General features: G+C 34.6%; 1 protein-coding gene across 1 annotated transcript; it reads left to right on the top strand.

Annotated features, from left to right (window-relative positions):
• The first annotated feature begins 20,724 nt into the window (after window positions 1–20,724).
• Window positions 20,725–21,483, top strand: LOC124369471. Its single transcript, XM_046827480.1, has one exon. It carries the CDS (start codon window positions 20,725–20,727, stop codon window positions 21,481–21,483), a length of 759 nt encoding a protein of 252 aa, XP_046683436.1.
• Window positions 21,484–24,986: the final 3,503 nt, after the last annotated feature.

Here is a 24,986-nt window from a genome sequence, read left to right as displayed (position 1 = left end):
ATAAAAAATAAAAAATATACAGTGCAAAAACTAATATTATGGAGATGTTATAAAAATCGAAGAGGTGAGAGAGGTGGAATAGAGGCGGGAGAGATGGATGTCGAGGAGAGGTGATACATTCTGATGGGAGACGCTGAATTAAAGTCTTAATTCCATGGGTTAATTTTCCAGCTATGGGCTATCCCTGGTTCCTTTCTGACAGTCTTTCAAGCATAAATACTTGGAATACATCTCTGTACCTGGATCAACTTATTAAGGAAACCAAAGAGGTTAAAATCTACGTACTATTGGAGAGTCAAGCTGCAGGTAGGTCTCTCAGCAATACAGGTGGTGCGTTGCAACTGGAAGTGCCTCGTCGAGACGCTCCGTAACTGGAACGGTTACGGAACCGCGAAAACGAAAAATATTATAAAGTTCCTCTAGAACTTTCAAGACATCGCAACAATTGCAACTCGATTAGAAGAGGCGGGTCGTTCCAAATGGAACTGTTCCGATAGCGCGATCGTTGCAACGAATGCCTGCCATTGCAACGGACTCCGGATTGGTTGGTACTAGTAGAGAAACGACGAGATAACCGTGACACTGTACGTTGCAACGAGTCCAGAGAAACTATAACAATTCCGCGTTTTTATCCTATCCAAATTTTGTTAGCGCCGGATATTTTATTTCTATTCGGCACGGTCAGTTGCTTACACCGCCCTTCGGATGTGACTACTTATGTTTTTTTGTAGTATGTGTGTAAACTCGTTACTTTGGGGTTTCCTGTGGTATCTCGCTGGATTCCTGTGGACACTGGCGGCTCCAACATGAAATGCCAATTCGTTCAATTCGTCAGAGTAGCCGAATTTCTGCATGCGGCCAGTCAACCTTTTACCAACTTCCTTAATACTCTTCCTTTTACTGTATGTATCACGTTTCAAATTTATAAAGTTACTTGATTATGTCAGGCTAAGCCTAGAATGCTCTGCTGATCAGGTGTAAATGCGGGAGTACTACTCCGTCAGCTTTCCTTCATTTCGCGCCGCCCTTTACACCGTGCCACGGCGGCGGATCACTACTTTCCTGAGAACAATAGACTGTGATTGGTACCACGTAACAAGTTGTATATGTTTCAGTGTGCCCGTTGTACTTATTCTTTGGATTTTGTTTATCGTTGTCTTTGAAAGTTTATTATTATTTAGTATTAAGTTATTTACTTATTAAATCCATGTTCCTTCATTAGGAACTCATCCTATACCACAGGATTCTGGGTTGAATTGCTATTCATGCTATAAATTATAGTAGTTCCAAATATAAATATTTCATAAGGTAACTAGGTATGTTTTGGCAAACAATATTTTTATAAACCCGTGCAACAAATGAAGCGGCATAGTTACTTCTGAGGCAGTAGTAATAATTATTTATAAAGATCGAATGACATTTATCTAAATTAACTGTTGATGACTGTTGTTTTCTTCGTCTTGTTCAAATTTTTTAAACACATTAAATAAATAGTTTGCGTACACCATCCAGATTTTCCTAACTCGCCTTATTCAGTAGTAGTGAGTTGGCCACTATTCCACACCCATGGTAGTGTGCTTCCGTGATGTTCTGTAATAATTGTTGTAATAAAAGTATTTAAGATATGACATCTAGAATTGCATTGTTGATCTTCATGACTGCTTGTAGTAGTGCTTTGACTTGGAGTAATTATAATACTGATTTACTTTTGTCTGATCAAAATTTTACTACAGACAGTTGACTATTCTTCGATTCATGTAACTTTACTACGAGAATAGTACCACCACTCGTATACCACCACTTGGACCAAAACATCACATCACTGTAACAGACTTTTTTGATCTCATGGTAGTTCATACATCATGGGCAACTTCCAATGCCAGCCTTTTCTATACATGATCTCAAGATTGTGTTTTAATTTTAAAACAACTAAGGTCACAATTCGCTACATAAACATTACATTACATTGATCATTGTGATTGTATTTATAGGAGAGTGAGGCAGTCTCAGGATTACTCATTCATGGCTGTTGTCACCTTAAGAGTAGAGTAAAACAACTTACGCCTATATCCTAATAAATTAATTACTTACATCACTCTACTACCTATCTCAACATTAATCAAAAATCAAGAAAATGATCTTCTAAATGATGCTATAAACTCTCATATCAAATATTTCGATTTCCTTCTTTTTCTTTTCAGAATGACATTCAATCCACAATGGTTGTCCAAGTTATCTGGCCCAAAGTTTCGTTTTTATGTCTGATATTAGTGCACGTAGAACTCGTAGGGGTGCATCTTTATTATCAATTCCAATTCATAGGACAGCCTTATATAATAAATCTTTCACTGTTTCCGCATGTCGATTGTGGAACGCTCTCCCAGACAACATCAGAAGTATTGACAAGAGCGATCGCTTTGGGGCGGAGGTTAGGGCCTTTCTGCTGCGGGCTCGGCGGGAGTGACGGTTGGTGGTTCTTGTGGTCACACTTGGGGTAACTGTATGTAAGTTGCGTGGATGGGGAATGAATGCTGTTAGGATAGGGTAGTTTTATTAGTTGCCTGTTGCATTAAGAGATTTTTGTTAGAGTTTAATCGTCATGGTTTATTTTAATTATAATTGGTATATATATATACATTATTATGTTAAATCCAATATGTAAGTAACTATTAAAGTGATTTAGTTTACGTGTCACTTACAATGTATGATGATGTGTGTATAGGTATGATTATATTTTACTTTGTTTGTTTTGTTTGGAGGTTAAGTGGTAGAGAGGACTTTTAAGTCCTAACTTCGCCTCTGTAAATAAAGTCATTTTTCATTTCATTTCATTTCATTTCATTTCATTTCATTTCAATCCAACATGTCTGTCTGCAGCAATGCTCTTGCCATTGATAGAATTCCAATCTGCCTTATTAAAATATTTTCTTTACAATATTCCCTACAGTCACTCCTATCTTCAACATATCATTAAGAAACGTATTTTCTCATCACAATGGAGGTCATTAATTGTCCTTTCCCTTAGTAAGATCTCAACATTGGCAGTTAGCCAGGACTTCAAGCCAATTATTGTCTTGCCCTCTTCATCTTAAGACCATGAAATAGTCACAGTATAAAATTACTGAATTTTTTTAATGCAAATTATATGGTGACTAACTACTACTCTGGGTTTTGTCCTGGTTACAGCATAGAAAAGGTATTTCTATAAGTTAATGATGAAATTAATCATAGACAGTGTACAATATTCTCACTTTTTTATTTTTTATTTAGCATTAGACTGTGTAAATTAAATATTTCTCTTGAAAAAATTGAGAGGAGTAAGATTTACAAATGAGGTTGTCAGGTAGCTAAGATTATATTTATCTAACATGGGCAGTGAGTTGTGATCAACATCTGACTGGGCTAATGTTTCTTGTAGTGTAGTACAGGATTCATTTCTTGATCCTCAGCTGTGTCTATTTTATGCCAATGACATTAGTTCTGTCGTTATTTACTATAAATACCACATGCAAGAAGGCAATTTACTGATTTATACTCATTTTTATGTTCATAACATTTATAACCAGTGCCGCATTTCCCTATAGGCCCACTAGGCCCAGGCCTAGGGCGCAAAATTTTAGGGGGCGCATAAATTTTAAAGTACACAAAAGAAAAAAGTTGCGGCGGCGGGTGGTGTTGGCGTTCGGCGGGGCGGGTGGCCAAGGTCAACTAGGTCCGGGGTGCGACGTTGACTCATTCATTGGTTTAATGCTTTTATTTATTCAAAACACTCCTATATATATATATATATAATATATATATTATATATATATATTATATATATATATATATATACTATTGTAATTATCTTTCATCAAAATTACGTAATTAAGAAATTTACTGGATTTCTACGTCAGTGTAATCAGAGTCCTCTGGGGGGGGGGGGCGCTCTTTGGTCTGTAGGCCTAGGGGCGCCGAATTTGTAAATGCGGCCCTGTTTATAACTGTAAAAATTAAAACCAATTTTATAAACTGTGTAATTATAATGGACTTAAAATCACAGACAGACTGAATTACAACTAAACTCAATCAATTATTACCTGACACACGTACTTACGGAACACAATAAATTACAACATGATTGATATGCTACATATTAGGGTGCAATGCTTTACTATGACAAAAATTTAATAGTGACATAGATTTAAAAATGAAGTACAATGAAGTAAAGAGCTTGTATAAAAATTCAATAAAAAAAGCTAAACTCTTGGATAACACTAATTACATTGAGGATAGTACAAATAAACCTAAGGCAACATGGAACATAATTATGAAAAATACAGAAACTTTGAGACAAATTAAACCCAAAATTGATGTTAATAATTAATCTCCATTTCTTTACCTCAGTAGAAATTATTATGTAATATGTAGTTTAAAAACCATCCAAGTACCATCATAATTGATAAGAGTGCAATAACTACTACCAGCACTACAGTATTTAGCTAGAAAAAAATTGTGCCAAACAATATTTTAAATGAAGTAAAACATTTATAGCATCCGACAGTATTGATGTCTGCAAAATGTCAAAAAATTGTTGAAACAAATCATTTTAAGCTTGACTGATCCCTTGAATTTTTATATAAATAATTTATTAAAAGAAGGGATATATTCAGAATGCCTGAAACTTTCCAAAGTTTGCCCTATTTATAAAAAGGGCCCTAGAGACCAGTATGCATAACTCCTCTCTTGTCAAACTGTTAGTATATGATTAGATAAGTTTTTTATAACAATTTATAAAATGTTCTCAATTTGGTAAAATAAAAGGGAGATCAATAATTGATCTGTTAGATGATCTCATTAGATATACCCATTTGGCATTTGAGAACAAGACCTTCACTCAGGCTACCTTTTATTACATGAGCAAGGCCTTTGACTGTGTAAGACACAAAGATCTTATTACAAAATTAAATTTTTATAGATTTTCAAGATCACCAATTACATTTATTGAATCATATTTAAATAACCGGAAGTAAAAAGTATATCTTGAAAATAAATGGTCAAATGAAGTTATAGTAAAATGGTGTGTTCCACAAGGATCAGTTTTGGCCCGCTCTTTTCCGTTTATGAATGAATGTTTTATCATATATAATCAAAATCTAATCTATTTTATATGCAGATGATACAAATTTTTAGAATACTAACTGTGGCTTATCCTAACTTAAGAAATGTACTAATGATACAGTTTTGGTTGAATCTTCCTGGTTTAGTACCAACTGATTTCTTCTAAACAAGGAAAAAACCAAAAAATATACTATTCAGCTTATTTTCAACATTGGTACTACATCAATTGATAATTGTATAAATTTAATTTAATTTCTGGGAATTCAGTTAAGTAGCTTAATTTAAACAATCATATTGATTATATAAGCAGCAGACTTTCAAGAGTAATTTATTTGTTAAGTTGCCTTATAATTAGTGTAAAATTATGTAAGATCTGCATATTTCCCATATTTCAAATCAATTCTAAGATATTGATTGATTTTTGGGGATTTTTTGTAGAATCCACAATACATTAATACTCCAAGAAAAAGCTACAGATAAAGCAGATATGGTGGGAATGGCTGATATGATGTTAATGCTGAGTTTAGCTACAGTTCACCTTACTCTTACATGCAGCATCTGAAATCTGATGCTGTTTTAGACTTGACTCCTGAAATCTGGAGTCATGTTCGTCTGAAGGGATCCAAAAGCAGTCGGCAACAAAGAAGGAAGCAGTTCAAAACGAACACCCCCCCCCCTGCATCGTTTTGACATCAGAGACCCCCAGACAACAAAGTATAATGCAATCTAGTTGAAACTCATTGTCCCATCAGGTGCACAATTGAGTGCACTTCGATGTTGGCTGACACGATTCCAAAGCACAGTGGAACAACCAAGTCTTCTACTCATGAAACCGTTTTGGTATGGAGCTGGAGCTAAACTCAACATTCGCAAAAAAACCTCTTCGATTAATAATAAATTCAGGCGCAACAGATCACTGCAAATCTTGGTTTACACATTTTAAGATATAGACAATAATCAATCTTTATGTATATGAGATTTTTGTGTACATTCTCCAAAACTCTGAATTATTAAAATTTGATCATTCCATGCATAATTACAATACAAGATCAAAAAATGACACAACCATTAAATTTCATCGCTTAACCAAAATACTCAAAAGTCATATTGTCTTATCATTGAAATTATATAATCACTTAGAACATTTAATCAAGAAGTATCAATACATAACTTTTAAGAAATTTTTTGTATTGGCTACTGGAAAACTCTTTCTATAATCCATATGAATTCTTTTGTGTACCCAAAATAAATGTTTAAATAGTCTTATAGTAAATTAAATGTTATCACATCACTTTTTTATCAATTAATGTTAATGTATATAAAGAATGCAAATTAAGTCCTGATACGCCTGGATATATTCCAAATGGATTGATATATCGATGTACAACCTTTACCATACTTATAAAAATAATTTTTTGAATGATAAATTTTCAAATTGCAATCCCTATCTTGTGACACATCATTTTAATTGCCCATTTAATAGAAACACAATGATATGAAAAAAATCTCTACAACGTTCCAAGCAAAAGTTATGGGTAATTAACGCCTTAAACCTCAGGGTGTAAATTAAGTCCTGATACGCCTGGATGTATTCCAAAGGGATTGAGATATCGATGTACAACCTTCATCATACTTATTAAAGTACTTTTTGGATAAAAAAAAATTTTTTTTGTCTTATTAAGATATCACGCATACATTGTTTTAAAATGCACAAGACATGGTATTATCCCTACACAGTATTATTTTTTTGTATTATTTGCCCATAACTTTTACTATAAAATGCGTAGAGGTGTGCTCTTAGTGTAATTGTGTTTCTATTAAATAGGCCTTTAAAATGAAATGTCAAAAGTTAGAAGTTGCAATTTGAACATTTAAAGTAACCCCCCTTTGGAAAGGAGGAGAAAATTTGTTTATCATTACAAAAATCCAAAAAAGTATTTTAAAGTAAGTATTATATCTCAATCCATTTAGAATATATTTAGGTGTATCAGGACTTAATTTACACCCTATATATGGTCATATTTATTTTATATGTATTATAATACTTATAATAACGATTATTATTAGTAGAAGTATATTTTGTTATTGACTTGACATTATGCTGAATTTTGACTTTGTTAAAGATTGTTAAACCCAAACAACAAATAAAGAATTTATTATTACTATTATTGAAGTAAAAAGCCTCTGACATATTCTACTCTCACATAAGATGAGGTAATAACTGAAATGTAAGAGGGTTTTCTCTTCAGTCCAGTCATTAAAATAATTTTACACATGACATAAAACCTTTTTTATAATCTCCTGTTATTCCCCATTTTTACTACTGAAACTCTGTGATCAATGACATAACAGTAGTGCTTGGCGAAAAGCTCCAAAATTCTCAGAATTACTGTTTATGTTATGCTTACAACTTGAGATTTGAGGAGCATATCAAATTGTACAGCTACAATTTCAAAACTTGAAGATAAGCAATCAATTAACATTCTGACTTACTTAGTCTCATCCCCGGTTTGTGGCTGAACTATAGAAACTGTATACAGAGCAGATGACCGGGATTGCTCCATCCTAATTGACCTGAGCTGTACCATTGACAGATATTTGCATCTGTGAGTGATTGTGTATATACACAATCACAATCATCTGTTGTGTGAGTTTATTTCAAACATAATACACAACAGACATTATTCATAATATCATTACTATTGTTATTCTCAGGCTGTAATCACATTTCATATTGGATAGTTAGTAAGACGATATACAATAAATTTTGTTTTTAGTGGTTTTTATGTAAAATCCCCTTTTATTTAAATAATTTTATAAAATGAAATTGTAACGCTTTTTTAAATTTAGTTCAATTTGCTTTGTTTTTAGTGTTTTTTTATGTAAAATAAATTGAAATGCTATTTTTAGTTTAGTTCATAACACAACTTTAATTAATTTACTTTTGATGAGATGCAAATGTAAGAAAGGGTCATGTGGACTTAACTTTGTTAGAATAAATTTTACCTTTTTCAATGCCCAGATTATCATAAAGTGAGTTGGAAATTACACCTAAAGCTACTCCAGCACTGTTACTTGGAGGTCTGTACATTCTCAGAACATATGGGTATGTGTGTATATTAGTGCAACCTCACAGATTATCATAATGTTATCACAAATGCAACATATTTATTGCTCATGACAGTACTTACAAAAAACACTCTTCAAGTTCGAATTCAATTGCTTGACTAAGAATAATTGTTACATCTCACATTTAATCATTGTGTTTAATATCAAAGGAATACAAGTTGATACCAGAAATTTTGTTGTTGTGTTCTTTGTCCCTTTAAAATATACTCACTTACTGTTTATTTTCATTGTTATTGCCCTGTTTTTAACGTACATTTATTATATATTAAATTATTCTATTATTTTAAGTATATATTGTTATTGTTTAATGCTTATATTTTTATTTTTCTGTAGGTTATATTTTTATTACTTTCCTATATATACTGTTTATTGCTATTCATATTTCATTACATAATTACTATTGTTATTTTCAGACTGTAATCACATTACTGGATAGTTAGTAAGACTATAGATTTTTTGTGCAGATTGCTATTTTGTAATTAATTTGCTTAATTTTTATTGCTTTTTATGTAAAAAGGGTGGGAGCATAAAAATAAATAAATAAAATATGCTTGCTGTTATACTTATTAGATCTTTTGTTTTATGGTGTAGTCCAGATAGCGTTAAAGCTGAATATGAAACTGTAATATCAATTTATAATTAAATTCCTAGATTATTTATGGCGAATCCATATGAAATTTTAAGGTCAGGGACACACAAGGGTTGTTAACAGACATTGGGCAACATCCAGTAATGATAACAGACGTAAAAAATGACCCCTTTCCAATTTCATGTTCATGTGACTTTTGAAGTACCGATACAGGTTTAACAAACCAAAGCCAAACGGTTGTCAATCTCAGGATCAACACGGGTAATTCAGGACATTCCTTTCTTGCACAATATTATAAATATAGATATAGACCCTCCAGAGTTGCTTCAAAGAATAAATCTGAGAGTTCCTTCTGGCAAAAGATATAAGGCCCTATTCGCTAGAGTCACAGTGTCTTCGTCCTACATGGCCAACAGTACCTTGATCAGGATCCAACATTCCGGGAGCAGATGAACCAAATGATCTGGACTTGTATGATTCTACCTTACATTCGTTGTAGCCAAAGTTAATGCATATCCTATAACAGTTCTGACTAGCGCAATCAAGTTGTCTGCTATTCATTTGGCTTCCATATATGAGATTGTTTTATTATTATTAGTGTTGAATATTATAATTATTGCATGTTTATTGTTATGTTATCTATGATAACTTATTCATTATATGTTATTTATAATATACTTATTGCTTGTTATTCTAATTTTGATATTTTGTAAAGTATGCCTTTTTGTTGCAACCTGAAATATCTCACATCATTTTTAAAATCAACTATTCAATATTATACTTATCCGTCAGTTATTTCAATTTAAATTTAATTGTTGTGTTTTGCATTATCTATCAAGTGGATAATGGTTATACCATTAGAAATAAATTAAATTAAATGGATGTGCATAGCTTTACAGACCAGTGGCTCCTAACTAGTGATCCGTGTCCCTCTGCTATGTTAGAACTACAACTTCATTTTAAAGTGTTTTCAACGAAACTAAAGATACAGTCAACACAATTAGTGAGGTAGGTGACAACACTTAAGAAGATTTAATATGTTATATATAATTGTTCTCATTTTGTCAAGTAATTGGCAGAAACGTTGCATGAAATAATGGTTGTGCATTTGTGCTGTACATTCTGTAATATAACAGCAAATATTTAATGTTTGGTGTCACATATTCTGTAGCTGAAGATAATCCGAAATCTCACTGTGTTATTTGCCTTTTACTAACATGCCTTTCTTGTATTAAAGAAGAAGAACAGCGGAAACTAGAACTTTCTATCTCAACCCAGTACAAAATGGCAGCTCATTGAAATTATTTAAAAAGTAATAATTGAGGCAAATCATGAATATCCACATTCAGAAGGTAAATAACTTCAATTGACAACCAATTTCCTCACTAACTCAAATCTGTTTTATGGTTATTATCTGCTGCAGGGCAGGCCTCTCTTATCTTACCAGTTTTGAGGAAGTCCAGTAAAATGTTCATTTTCTGGTTTGAAGTTGTAACAGTGACTTAAAGGTTCACTTCTATATCCTAGAAAGGTGTCCCAAGTTCCATCTTTATCCATCAAAAACTAAACAGAGTGTATCCATACTTTTAACTCATACTGTATGTGAACAAACCCTATTTTCTTTGTTTTAAAAAACCTCTATATTTTAGCCCCAACAAATCTGGAAGATAAAAAACTTCTAAAATACCCCAAAATGGCAATTTGAGGAGGGGGTAGTGGTAATTTTTGAGTTTTCGAAAGTATAAGTAGGTAGAGCTGTACATCATTTTAAAAGTCATTCACTGATCATTTTGAAATAAATTTTAATTGATTTCAATTCTTGTATACAGGGTGTATAAAGCCCAACTTTAAATACAGAGTAGAACTTTGTTTACAAAACAACGGATTACAGTTCAAACATCTGTAAATATGCTTAGTTAAATAGCATAATTGTTGGACCGAAATAGTTACAACCTAGATAATTGAAGGTATAATAATGACTTAAATTACAGCATCTAACAGAGAAAAAGTTTTAAAAGATAAAAAATATTTTAAAATTTATTCACTTAGAACTTACGACAAATACAGGAGCTCAAAACACTAAAGCAAAACTCATGGATTGCTTGAGTTTTGTTTTGTTTTGTCATAGTATTGTTGTCGCCATTTCTCAACCACTCAAGATAATGCCAAACTTTAAATACAAAAAAAATTCAGTTTTTAAGAGAGATGTTGATAGGTGTAATGAAAGTCATACAACGCTACTTGAAATTTTTAGGTTCTATGAGTTTTAAATACCCGAATTTTGAACTATTTAAAAATTGGCAATGTGCTGAAAAGTGACAACTGTAATATATTTTTAGAAAAAGCTAGTCTTACGTAGCCTTGGATAAATAATTGGGTTTGCTAAAACTTTTAATGAGGTAACAGAAAACAAACAACTAAAACGTACAACTTTGGCATTTTGGACCGCTCAGTTTTGATTGATTGATTTATTTCCAAAATTTATATACAGAGTAAATAATATACATAAAAATATCTTTATAGGAAATTATCCCCACATGGGCATCAGCCTGTGTGTGGGGAAACGAGTTCATCAGTCTGCACTACCACTAACACTCAAAAATCATAACTCAATATAAAGGAATGAATTTACATTAATACAAACATTTTCATTAACAAATGAAAAAAGAAAATTTAACCTCTAAAATAAACCATACAAGGCTAGAGCATGGAATACCTGAGTAAATTTAGTTAATAAAAAATCTAAAATTTGAAAGGAATATAACTTATGTATGAAATAAAATTTGAAGACTTAAAAAGGTAATGTAATAACTTACATAAAAAAGAGCAATCAGAAAGACTTTAATTAAAAATTAACCAATATAAGTAGAGAGAGACTTGGATTACACCTGCACATCCCATCTGCATACACACCACTCACACACATGCACACACTACACACACACAAACACACCACTCACGCACACGCACACATGCGCGTAGCACCACACGCCCTCATTGGCCTGCACTCGAACGATTATACCAACTCACCAAGCACTCAGACTAACATAGAATGTATTACAAAAATATAACATAAATTTAATACATAAAAAAACAGCATACCTAGGTGTAGATTGAGGAAAAATACTGACGAAACCCCTCTCGCCCAGCATCTACTAACCATTTATTGACTATTTTTTTGTACGTACTAATAGTGCAAGGTCTTGAGTTTTTTATAAAGTTTGGTAATTTTGTGAAAATTATATGAACAATATAGTGAGATGATGTTGAATTAAAGGCTTTAACGAGTCTAGGAACAATAATTCTGTTATGAAGTGAAGAACGCGTAAAATAGCTGTGGTTACTGTGAGGAAAATTGAATCTCGATGTTGAAAAATGTACAAAACTAATGTTCGGATATATAATTGCGAGACGTTAAAAACTTAAAATTCTGCAAATAATAAGTTGGTTGGATAAGTACAATTTAGCTTCAGAGCTACTTTTATAATAGATTTTTGGACGACTTCTAAGGGAGCAAGGTTATTTTGAAAACAGCCACCTCATGGTAAATTACCATACTGAAGAATTGATTGCACATAAGCGTAGTATACAGTTTTTAAAAGATCTATTGTAAGTGTATTATGTAGATTACAAAATATAAAAATAAATTTATAAAGTTTATTCCACATGTAAGCTACGTGATTACACCACTTCAAACGATTATCAAAAACTACACCCAAGTATTTATACTCACTCACCCTATCAATAAATTCACACAAAATGCATCCATACTGGCCACCACATGTAGGCAACCGTCAGCTCGTATAGATATTGGCATACATTTAGTTTTGGCTATATTAAATGTGAGCCGACATTGATCAAACCAGCGCTTGACAGTGAGTAGACCGTGCTCAGCCACATCCCTCACTTCCTCCCAGCTTTCACCCTCAAACAACAAAGCGGTGTCGTCCGCATAAAGAAATATCTGTCCTTTACACAAATTCAATCTTCCTAGATTGTTAATAAAAATTAAGAACAGCAAGGGTCCAAGAGTACTGCCTTGCAAAACCCTGTACTCAGTTTTTTTAGGAACGCTTGTATGGCCTAAAACAGAAACAACTTGATACCGATCGGACAAATAACTTTTGAACCATCTCCAAGAGTTTCCTTGTATTCCAATATATTTTAAGTTTTGTACTAATAATTGTCTATCAACTTTATCAAAAACTTAAATCAATCTTAACTTGATCAAGATGGCGAATATTGTACATTACTAGTGAATTGGCTCTAAAGAAAAGTTAAAATTCAAGTGGTTAAATAATGTTAAATTGATAATGAATTGTCAGAGAGAAAAGTTTTACATACCAGAAACGAATTAGTGATGAAAGGATGTGTGAGTTACAACGCTGAGTACTTTAACTATTTAAATCAAGATCGTGATTATTGGAAAGTCCCACAAGATAAGACTGGCTGACAAGATAACCAGGAAGTTTGGAGCAAGGTTACAGCTGATAACATCAGAGTCTTAATGGATGAGTCATCCATTCACCTGATCTGGTCTGGTTTGCTTATCTTTCTGCACTCAATTAATGAACTAATACACCTGACTGGAGGAAAGAAATAAAGTAAAATACTTTATTTTACTCTACTCTTCTTTCCAAATTGATTTTAAATTGTAAATATTTATTTTATTATCTAGACTTCAGCTCACTGCTATTTTTTATATTGCATTGCTGTAATCCCTACTAACCTTTATTTATATATAATTGACTGGATATTGTGTATTTGAGTTTTATTACTAATTATGAGCCAAATAAAAAACAAATTTAATCATGGTGACACCGTTTTTGCAAAAGTTAAAGGGTATCCACACTGGCCAGCGGCAATTATTGGTATAGATTGTTCAAAAAATATAAAAAAAATACACTGTAAATTTCTATGGCACAAATGAAGTTGGTGTAGTTAAAGAAGTGGATATTTCTTCATTTCAAGAGAACAAATCACTTTATGGAAAACATAGGGCGAGAAATTTTAAATTCAATGAGGCAATGAAGGAGGCAGAAAAAAATATGAATATAAGTTTTAACGACACAACCAACTGTAATATATTAAAAACAAAGGTTAATTTATTGGCAGATAGCTCTAAAAGTCTACCGGAATTTACTCATACTACAAGCACTCCACTAAACACAAAGGTTTGTAGAGAAGTTTCTCAATCCTTGAGCATGAATGAGTCGATAGTTGCTGACAAAACAGCCCCTAATAACTTGGATAAAAAAGATGTTTTTACAACACATGATACACAACAGCAGAACAAGTTACCTGAAAGAACTCAAATTAGTCTGGAAATATTGGGAAATGAGTGGCTAACTGATGAATCCATACACTTTTATTACCAAGTATTATCTGCAAAAGTAATTGACAACACAAAAATTCTACTAATGAACCCAATAATTTCTCAAGCGATTAAATGTTTATCAGATTTTGAACATGTGTTAGATAAGGTAGAGTTTGCAGGGTAAAACTCATATAGTCATTCCGGTGAATGATTCTCCTGCGGTGGATAAGCCTGGAGGTTCCGGCTCACACTGGAGTCTTTTACTTTACGTGGCTGAAATGGAAGAATTTTTGTACTATGACTCATTGGGTCTTAAAAACTTTGATCACGCAGTAAAGATAAGCTCTGCTTTAAAAACATTCCTAAACAAAAATGTTAAATGTAAAATCACTCCGGTAAACGTTCCTCAGCAAAGTAATGGTTTTGACTGCGAGATCTACTTGCTCCTGTTTACCGAAATAATTGTACAAAAAATCAAAAAGGAAAAAGAATCCTTTGACTCTTTACAACTATCATTTACAGATATTAAAAAAAAAAACAGTAGCAGTCGTGGGACTGCCGATGAACTAAGTGAAAACGGAACTATTAAGTTGAGAGTAATTAACAATACGTTATAGTAGCAGTACATCTGTAATTGTAAATGTGACGCGTTTTTAATTTTCCAATTTTAAAATCCACGAAAAAATGTTATCAAATAACTAGAAATCTATTTTACCACGCTAGTAAGATAAATCTTATACCGTAATAATACTCATTTCATGATGAAGAGGTTAAATATTAAAAACATAATTAAAATGAATAATGCTAAATTTTAAATACAAATATTCGTACAAATATTAAAAATGTTTAAAAATATATTCGTTGTTTTCATTATTCATTTATCTGTATAAAAATATGTTGTAATTGCTCAATATTAATAGTTAGTTAAACATAGAATACAAGTGAGTAAACACCGAGTGAACAACAGTGAGTTGAACACCGTTGTAAATAATACAGTTATTGCTACGGATAAAGTATATAATTGCAATAACAATTAAACCCACAATATTTTTAAAACTAATAAATTAGTTAAATTAACTTGGTTCTTTCGTAAAGGTATTTTTATTGCACAATAAACTAATTTATTGAGTTAATACGGTATCAGTGAGCCAATGCGCCAACTACAGTTCCGGCAGAAACGTTCACTCATCACTTCATACGCTACTACAGGCTAAACTAAACTTCCAATAAAAAAATGATAAATTACAAAAAAAATATTCATCTATTTTCACACAACTTTCTCGCTGACAAATTTTGTCTGACCAAAAAATAAAAAAATCCTCGCTTACTACTTTTTTCTTGTCATTGTAAACGCTATGTAAAATGTAAACAATAATCAAAATTATTTCGAAATTCTTTTAATATTTAAAAATGTAACCAATAGATTGCCAATATTAAGAGCTTTAATTTGACGCATCTTACAGAATTGTACGACATTGGCTTCACTTTTAAATCGCGAGAGGAAGCCGTAAAGGTCACTGATTTTCGCAGTCTGTTTTCATACTCCGCCGGGACAGTTTTAACACAGCGAGACTGACTTTTTCATGCAGGTTAGTAGTCCGCGGCCAAGTCTACGGTTAAAAAACACAGCGAGACTGACTTTTTCATGCAGGTTAGTATCATTAGCATGTCGGTGACGCGAACCGAGGATTTTACCCTCTACCAAAACGCTCAACGCGCCTAAAGAAGTTTTCACTTCAAAAACACTTTGATCGGAAAACGGGCACAATATGATAATAAAATATCTAAAGCAGGGAACAAATCTAATAAGAAGAAGAAAGAAACAGAACCATTTTTAAGTAAAAAGGTTAAGCTTTCACTGTTCGCAGACAGTCAAGGAAGATATCTACAGAAGTTCATTGAAGAGAGTTGTAAAGTGGGGGAAATCGAAGCAGTTGGGTTTGTTTACCCTAATGCCCGCTTATTAAATGTAGTTGATTCAGCTAAGCGATCATCTGATGAGGTTATTGTTATAATGGGAGGGACAAATGATTCGTTTTGCAGTGGCTTTAAATCTGTATTCACATCGCTGGAAAAAAATCTAGTAGAGCTGAGTGAAAATAAAACTGTACTCATTACTTCTGTTCCAAGGCGGTTTGACGCCGATATCATGGACCCAGTGCATCTTGAAATCGATCAAGTTAACAGTTATATCGGAGAATTGACAAATAGGATTAAAAACATGCATTTTATTGATTTGGATGTTTACAAGTTTAAATATTTCCACTTTAGAAAACGTGGACTGCACTTAAATCGAACAGGTAAAAAAAAAAACTAGGGTATTGTATAAGAGACACATTGGCAAAAATATTTCCATTAAATGAAGATTCGTTAATGAAGAAGGAGGAAAAATTCCCAGATTTGAAGACAAAAAACAAAACTGCGCCAATACAAATAACTGAAGCTCATATGGCAGACGTTATAGCAGCCAAAGTAAATGACGATCTTGAAGTGGATGACATTGATCCTGAACCATACCAATTAGACGCTCAAATGTCACACTTCCCTACAGCAACTGTGGAGGAGTCTCAGTCTCCGGCAGATATCCAGGAAACATCAAAGAAGTCAAGTCAGAGTCCGGCTACTCCAGCTGCGGATCACTTAACTCCATCAGCCATGGCGGCGGCGAGAGCAGCTGGTCAACTCACAGCGCAGACATCAAGACAAAGTGAGCAAGTTACTGTGGCACCTGGTGACTTCTCATACAGTGAAGTGGTAAAGCAGAGTAATGGTGAGTGTGGTGGAGTCAGTGCTGGGTTGGAAACAATGATATCCAGCTGTGGTGCGGCCTGGTCATCCTTCTCAACTTTAAACTTAATTCTCCAAACCACTACACCAATAAAATAAAAACACAACATAATTTAGTCAAAATTTTCCATCAAAACATTCAACATCTCCCTTCTAGATTAAATTCATTACAGGCAATTTTAGACGAAACAAATCCCCAAATAGTTGTATTGACAGAACATGACATGAAAGCGGAAGAAATAAAACGGCTTAATATAGATTCTTATTTAACAAAATCTGGTTTCTCTAGAAAATTGAAAACTAAAGGTGGAGTTATTATTCTGGCAGAGAAGGGTTTTGAGTTGAGGAGGGTCACTGTTTACCGAATAAAAGGTGGGAGTGAATATGGGCAAAATATATACTTTTTAAGGTTTCCAAATTACAATAAAAGGACCTTTATAATGCAAAGATTCCGGAATTAATTTTAATTAAAATTTTCTGTACATGTTCATCCCAATTTAAATTCTCATCAACTGTTAAACCTAAAAAGTTAATTTGATTTTCCTTTTCAATGTTAAATGAGTTATAAGTTATTATTGGTTATGTTGTGATTTCGTTCTGTGCTGTTTTAAAATTTATAAATTTGGTTTTCTGTGAATTTAACAATAAGTTGTGATTTTGAAAATAGTTTCCAATATTATTCAGTTCCACAAATGTAAAGATTTCTGTTTCTTCTGGAGAATTAGATGACATGATCAAATTAGAATCATCAGCATAAAGACATAGTTTTGAATTTTGCCTATAGGTTAAGGTATCTTCTATACCCCTAAGATAACACAAAAAAAGCAGAGGCCCTAAGATTGAACCTTGGGGCACCCCAAACTTAATTGGCTGATGTGCTGATGAAGATTTGATAATTCTGTTATGATTTGTCAAATGAGTAATTTCCACAGATTGAGATCTATTTGTCAAATAAGAAGAAATCCGATTAAGAGCCCTTTTAGATATTCCAATGACATGAAGTTTTTCTAATAATTTACTATGTTTTACACTGTCGAACGCTTTGGAAAGGTCCATAAATATACCAGCTGTATATTTTCCTTTATCAACGGACTCAATAAAAGAAACAGCGGCGCTCACAACTGATCTTCCATTCCTGAATCCATGCTGATTATCATCTAAAATATTAAATTTTTCCAAAAATTCAGATAATTGTAAATGGACTGATTTTTCATATACTTTAGAAATTGAAGGGAGAACAGATACTGGGCGATAGTTTGATATATTTTCAGGGTCATTTTTTTATGTAAAGGGATTATTTTTGCCTGTTTTAATTTGGAAAAATGCTTGACACAAATGAAGAATTTATTAGGTGACACAAAATTTTACTGATGCTGGTTTTCACAGCTTTTATTACCGTCACAGGAATTTCATCATGCCTTTTTTTCAGTGTTTATTTTTTAAAGATTGTATGATTTTTTCCACCTCCTTTTCATTAATCGGTTTCAGTTCAAACTTTAGTTTTACAAACACTGCATCAATAAAATCAGTTTCCACATCAATCTCCCCATTTTGATTATTACTATTTACATTCAAATCTGTAAAAATTTTACTAAAATAATCATTAAACATATTTGCAATTTTTTTTAGGGTCTACAACTATTTCTGAATCTTGTTTTAAAATTATGTTTTTAAATGGTTTCCCTTCATTTTCCCCAACTTCAGAGTTAATAAGGAAGTCTGGTTTTCCAGACAGTTTTTTTAATGTTGTTGGAGTTTTCAATTTTTTTTTTTAATATTTGTTTTTAGCTTTATTTAATTCTTTTTTGTAAATAGTCTTTTCCTGATCTAAATATGTTTTTAAACTATTACTTCTTTTATTTTGATATTCCTTTGTTAATTGGATAACGTGTTTTTGTTTATCTTTTAATACTTTAGGAATCCATGTACATTTTTTATTTCTCTTTGTAACCAATATTTTGGGAAAAGCCTGATCAAAATAGAAAATGAAAATTTTGAAAAAGACGTCATATTTTGTTTCTACTCTAGAGTTGTAGACATCAGACCACGATTCTTTAGAAAGTAATTGTGAAAAAAGATTAATGTTTTCGGGTGAGAATTTGCGTACTACTTTTTTTATTGGCAAATTTACAGTTTTCACTGCATGTTTACACTTTAAATTTAGTAGCTGACCATCATGATCAGATAAAAAAGTAATTAGGCCTTCTACATCTAAGTTAGATAATTTTATATTTTTAATCAAAAAGTTATCTATTGCTGTCTCTGAGTTTTCTGTAACTCTTGTTGGGAAGTTGACAAGGTACCTCATATTATGGCTTTTTAACATCTATTTCAATAATCTATGTTTGCTATCTAACACTAAAACGTCAATATTCAGGTCACCTGCTACGATAATTTTATCATATTTTTTACAAAAATAAACAATTAAAATACTTAACCTATCCAAAAAAATATTTACATCTGATTTAGGTGACCTGTAAATACCAATAATAAGATATTTTTCCTTATTTAAACTCCAAGTACAGGCACAAAATTCAAATTGCAACTCCTCAAGCAAAACATTACATAATCCATCCGATATTTTATCCGGATATCCGGTATTTTTGTTTTATATGGATCAACAAAAAAATTAAATATGGATAGCATTTTGAAGCAACAAAAAAGGGCCATTAGAATTATGCTTAAGCTGAAACGTGATGATTCGGCCAGAGAACATTTTAAAAAATTAAAAATTTTTACAGTTTTTGGTCAATATATATTTGAAACAATTCTTATTGCCAAAAAAACAAGAATTAGAGACTAAATCAATACCATTATCCCACTCTTATAATTTTAGGAGGAGAAATGAGATAGTTCAGCCTCACAGGTTAAAATTTTTTGAGAAAAAGCCCTCATATGCAGGTAACACATTTTTAAAATATGTTCCTGAAAATATTAAAAAAGAGAATGATTGGTCAAAATGTAAGAAAATGCTCAAAGAATATGTAATAAATTTAGCAGTTTATTCATTAGATGAGTTTTCCACCTCCCATAGTTAGCTGTAGTTACACAACATTTTTGTATGTAGTATGTATTATTTCTTGTTTTAGGTTTATATTTTATTTTGACACTATTCACTGTACCACCAATGTACATGATTCATGAATAAAGACGTTTGACTATTGACTATTGACTATTTAGCTAAATCTATAAAAATCAATAATGGTTTTTTATTACGGCTAATTGTGTCATGAACACTTTTAGTAAGCAAATATAAATCGTCATTCAAATTCTTATCTTTTCTGAAGCCGAATTGATTTTGTACGAGAATATTATTGATATTTAAATATTTTTCGAGTTGAATTCTAACACACTTCTCCAATACTTTAGATAAACCACTAGTTAAAATTATTGGCCTGAAGCTAACACATTGATTTTTTGGGCCTTCCATATAGATTGGGATTACTTTACCCATTTTAAAAGATGCTGGGAAAATTCCCTGCATACATTGCAGTGACATTTCCCTGCAGTGACATACTATTGTTTATAATGTGTAGAAGTGGAAGCTTTAATAAATTAAAACATTTTTTGATAAGAGTAGCTGGGATTCCATCTTCTCCCGGAGCAGACCCGCTCTTAAGGTTTTGCATAACACGAGCAAGGACATCCTCGGAAGCTGGAAGTAAGAATCCGCCACGTAATCCTCGTCATTCATAACGACTTCAGTCACAGGAGGCACAGCACTGGCTAAGTTGGCACCCACCCCGACATAATGTGTTAGCTCCCAGTACTGCCTAAGTTATGTGGAGCCGCCAGGAAACGCATGGTCTGGTTTCGAAAAAGAGGGTACTCTCAAGAAGAAGCCAGGGAATTGGCCTTAAAACCAATTCCAGAAGAAAGAAATAAAAAATTAAACAAACAAAAGGAGGGAAAGAAACCGAAAAGACCTCACTCTGATGGATCCACTCCGGAGGCCCATCAGAGGAAGAAAACAAAGAACGAAGGAAATCAAGGGAAACACAAGGAGCAATCTGGACAACCCCAGAAACCTTCCTACAAACAAGCGGTAGCTGGTTTAAGGGTGGGGGTTTTGCACTCCAATTTTCCCGAGACCTTACCTACAACGGAACAGATGGAGAAGATCCAGAGCTTCATCCTGGAAGCTATCGTGGAAGAACAGGAGGGTCCCTACTCTCCAAGATTCTACGGTATCAACAGGAGACAAGGGGTTCTAATCTTCACCTGCGAAAATACCGAAACAGCTGAATGGCTTAAAGGAAAGCAAGACTCCCTCAAGCCTTGGGAAGAGGCCAGTCTAAGGATTGTACCAGAGGAAGAAATCCCTCGTGTGAGAATTGCGACTGTCTATCTTCCTGATAGTACTCACGATACTACCGACAAGATAATGAAGCTCCTAAAAGGACAAAACAAAGAGCTATCTGTCGGAGAATGGAACGTTCTGCGGAGAAGCGACGAGGGGAAGTCTGTCCTACTCACCCTGGCAGTCGACTGCGCTACAGCGAACAAGCTTGAGAAGGAAGGTCCATGGATCGGCTACAAGTTTGGGAAAAGTTCAGCTTAGACTGAAAAAGAAACACCAAGGAAACACAGAACAACCCACAAGAGAAGAGGGGACTTCAGAGAAATCTGAGACGGTCACCACAGAAAAAAGCACCGCTGAAGAGATGGAAGTGGAGGAGGCCACGAAGGTGTCAGAACAATCTGTACATACCTTACCTGAAAGGTCTACTCCACAAGCCAGTGCAGCGGTCGAAGACGAAAGACCAACCTGTTCTCTCTTCTTGAAGAGGGGACCTTCTCTCAAAGGACCATTCGTCTCGGCTCGAGGAAGAAAAGCGGACAAAGTCTCCAAGCAATCCAAAAGAAGAGACGGGGATGGACCACCTGGGGGAGGTGGGAAAAAGGCATAAGTATGCGCCTAATACAGATAAACCTACACCATGCAAAGGGCGCAACTGACATCTTGGGAAGAAGGTTTATCTCAACAGGCCTGGATATCGCCCTAATCCAGGAGCCTTGGATCAATAGAGGTTGCATCAGAGGACTGACAACTCAGGTAGGTAATCTCATTTATGATCGAACAATTGAGAACCCAAGAACTTGTATTCTAACTTCAAAACTAATAACAGCCTTTCCGATTACAGATCTAATAACAAGAGATCTGGTGGCGGCTACAGTGAAGGTGGCTTCACTGCAAGGGGACAGAGAGGTTACTATAGCCTCAGCCTACTTCCCCAACCCGTCAACAAGCTGCCCACCGAAAGAAATAGAAAGACTATTGCAGAGCTGCAGAGACAGAGGCTCGGCCCTCATTCTCAGCTGCGACTGCAATGCTCACCATACGTATTGGGGAAGCACAAACATAAACAAGAGAGGTGAGGAACTTCTACAGTTTTATGTTCAGCAATGACCTAGTGTTAGAGAATAGAGGGTCAAGCCCAACCTTTATAACTAGAAATAGGAAAGAAGTCCTAGACATAACCCTATCTACAGGACTCAAAAACATAAATATTGTAAGGTGGCACGTCTCCAAGGAGGCCTCACTATCGGACCACTGTCCAATTAGGTTCGACATAGAGGAGATAGGGGAAAGATACGTGACCCACAGGGTTCCTAAATCTACCAACTGGAGAGGTTACAGAGAGTCCCTAGCAGAAGAGTTGGAAGAAATAGGACCCTTTCAGAAAAATGAATTTGAATTAGAAAGGTCTGCACAAATAGTAGAGCAAGCTATAATAAAGGCCTACGAGAAAAACTGTCCTCCCAGGCAAAACCGGTTGAAGAGGGATGTGCCGTGGTGGACTGGGAGGTTGGAAACATTAAGAAACAAAACGAGGAAATTATTAAAATGGGCAAAAAGGACAGACGGTTGGCTCCCTTATTTACAGGCCCAAAATGAATATAAAAAAGAACTTAGAACAAATAAAAGAAGAACCTGGAGGAATTTCTGTAAAAATATTAACAGTCTTCCCGAGGCATCCAGGCTTCAAAAAACTCTCCAAACGGAGCATACTAATCCTATGGGGACTCTAGTAAAGGACAATGGAGACCTAACAATGAACAGGAAGGAGACGTTAGAACTACTTCTGGAGACACACTTCCCGGGGGGTCAGCTAACTCGTAATGAGGATACTTATTCTCTATATGGGGAGGGATCCAGTCGGGAGGTGGCAAAAGCCAGACAGTTGTCTAACAGACTATTCACACACAAAAGAATTAAATGGGCTATAAGATCGTTCAAGCCATTTAAATCTCCTGGGGCGGATGGAGTTTTTCCAGCCCTTCTTCAAGAGGGGCTGGATATTCTACTAAATACCCTTAGCATTCTATTTAGAAGCAGTTTCGCCTTAGGATATATACCAAAGAACTGGAGGATAGCACTAGTGGTGTTCTTGCGAAAAAATGACAGGGATCCAACAAAACCCAGTTCGTACAGACCCATAAGCCTAACCTCCTTCATGGTGAAAACTATGGAAAAAATAATAAATAGACACATAAGGGACGTAATATTACTGGAACACCCACTTAGTCCCACACAACACGCATACATAGAAGGAAAATCAACCACCACTGCTCTCCACAGTTTAGTGAGAGAGGTGGAGAATACCTTCGAAAAAAAGGAAGCCCTAGTCAGCGTCTTTATGGACATTGAAGGAGCTTTCGACCGAGTAGCATACCAATCCATGGAGACTGCGATGGAACGCTTTGGAGTTTCCCCAGACGTAGTCAAATGGATAGTAGCCCTCCTAAAAAGCAGACAGGTGAAAGCCAAGTACGGGGACGAATCGGCTGTGATCACGGCCCAAAGAGGCTGCCCCCAGGGGGGAGTCTTATCTCCTCTCCTGTGGGCGATGGTAGTGGATGATCTCCTAAGAAAAGCAGAGAAGAGGGGAATAAGGCTACTTTGTTATGCGGACGACCTAGTGTTTATGATTAAAGGGAAAAACATAGGCAGGCTGGAACACCTAATAAAAACAGAACTGAACTTCATAAGCAACTGGTGTCATGGGGAAGGTCTGCGGATCAACCCATCAAAAACTAATATGATTACCTTTACCAGGAAAAGGAAATTCCAGCTAGCAAAACCGGTCCTGGAGGGAATCAGCATTAACCAAACAAAGGAAGTGAAGTATCTGGGTTTAATCCTGGATGAGAAGCTCACTTGGAACTCCCATATTAGAAACAAGACATCCAAAGCAATAATGGCCCTTGGGGCCTGTAAGAGACTCTTTGGATTTAAATGGGGATTTAAACCCAAAATGATATATTGGATTTACGAAACCATAGTAAAACCAATGGTCACATATGCTGCTCTAGTGTGGTGGCCGAAGGTCGAACAAACAACAGCTGCAAAAAGGCTACAGAGTCTTCAAAGGCTAGCTTGCTTAATCATCACGGGAGCAATGAGCTCCTGCCCAACACTAGCAATGGAAGCGGTTCTGGGTTACACTCCTCTTGGCCAGGAAGTGATGAGAACAGCTGCGATGAGCGCAATGAAGCTACTAGGAACAAAGGTAATAAATGCTACCTCCCTAGAAGGCCACATGAAGATATTGGAAAATTTTCCTGAGGCTGAAATGCTAACCAAAGTATCTGATACTATGGTTAAGAAATACTCCTTTGAAAACCCATATACAGTCTCTATCGGAAGTAGGGAGGAATGGATTAAAAGGGAGGCCTACCCTAAAAAAGGAGTCCTGAAGTTTTTCACCGATGGTTCACTCCTAGACTCTAGGGCAGGATATGGAATACATGGACCTGGAGTTGATATGGCTGTGCCCCTAGGAAGACATGCCTCAGTTTTTCAGGCGGAGGTCATGGCAATAGATTCATGTTCCAGAAGACTCACACAGTTGAGGACAAAAGGATTATCATACCTAATACTCTCTGATAGTCAGGCTGCACTGAAGGCACTGGATACCTGTTCGATTGATTCGAAAGCGGTCTGGGAATGCAGGAATGCTCTAGCAGAGCTAGCAACAAATAACAGAGTAACACTCGGTTGGGTGCCGGGTCATGAAGGAATTCATGGGAATGAAAAAGCGGACATCCTCGCCAAAAAGG

Source organism: Homalodisca vitripennis, chromosome X (genome assembly GCF_021130785.1).
Source record: "Homalodisca vitripennis isolate AUS2020 chromosome X, UT_GWSS_2.1, whole genome shotgun sequence".
Taxonomy (NCBI): domain Eukaryota; kingdom Metazoa; phylum Arthropoda; class Insecta; order Hemiptera; family Cicadellidae; genus Homalodisca; species Homalodisca vitripennis.
Note: the sequence above shows the minus strand (reverse complement) of the source record. Positions and strands in the feature narration are given on the sequence as shown.

What these genes read in the sequence shown, in the direction of transcription:
- LOC124369471 (XM_046827480.1), top strand. Translation starts at nt 20,725, where the DNA reads ATGGTCTGGTTTCGAAAAAGAGGGTACTCTCAAGAAGAAGCCAGGGAA.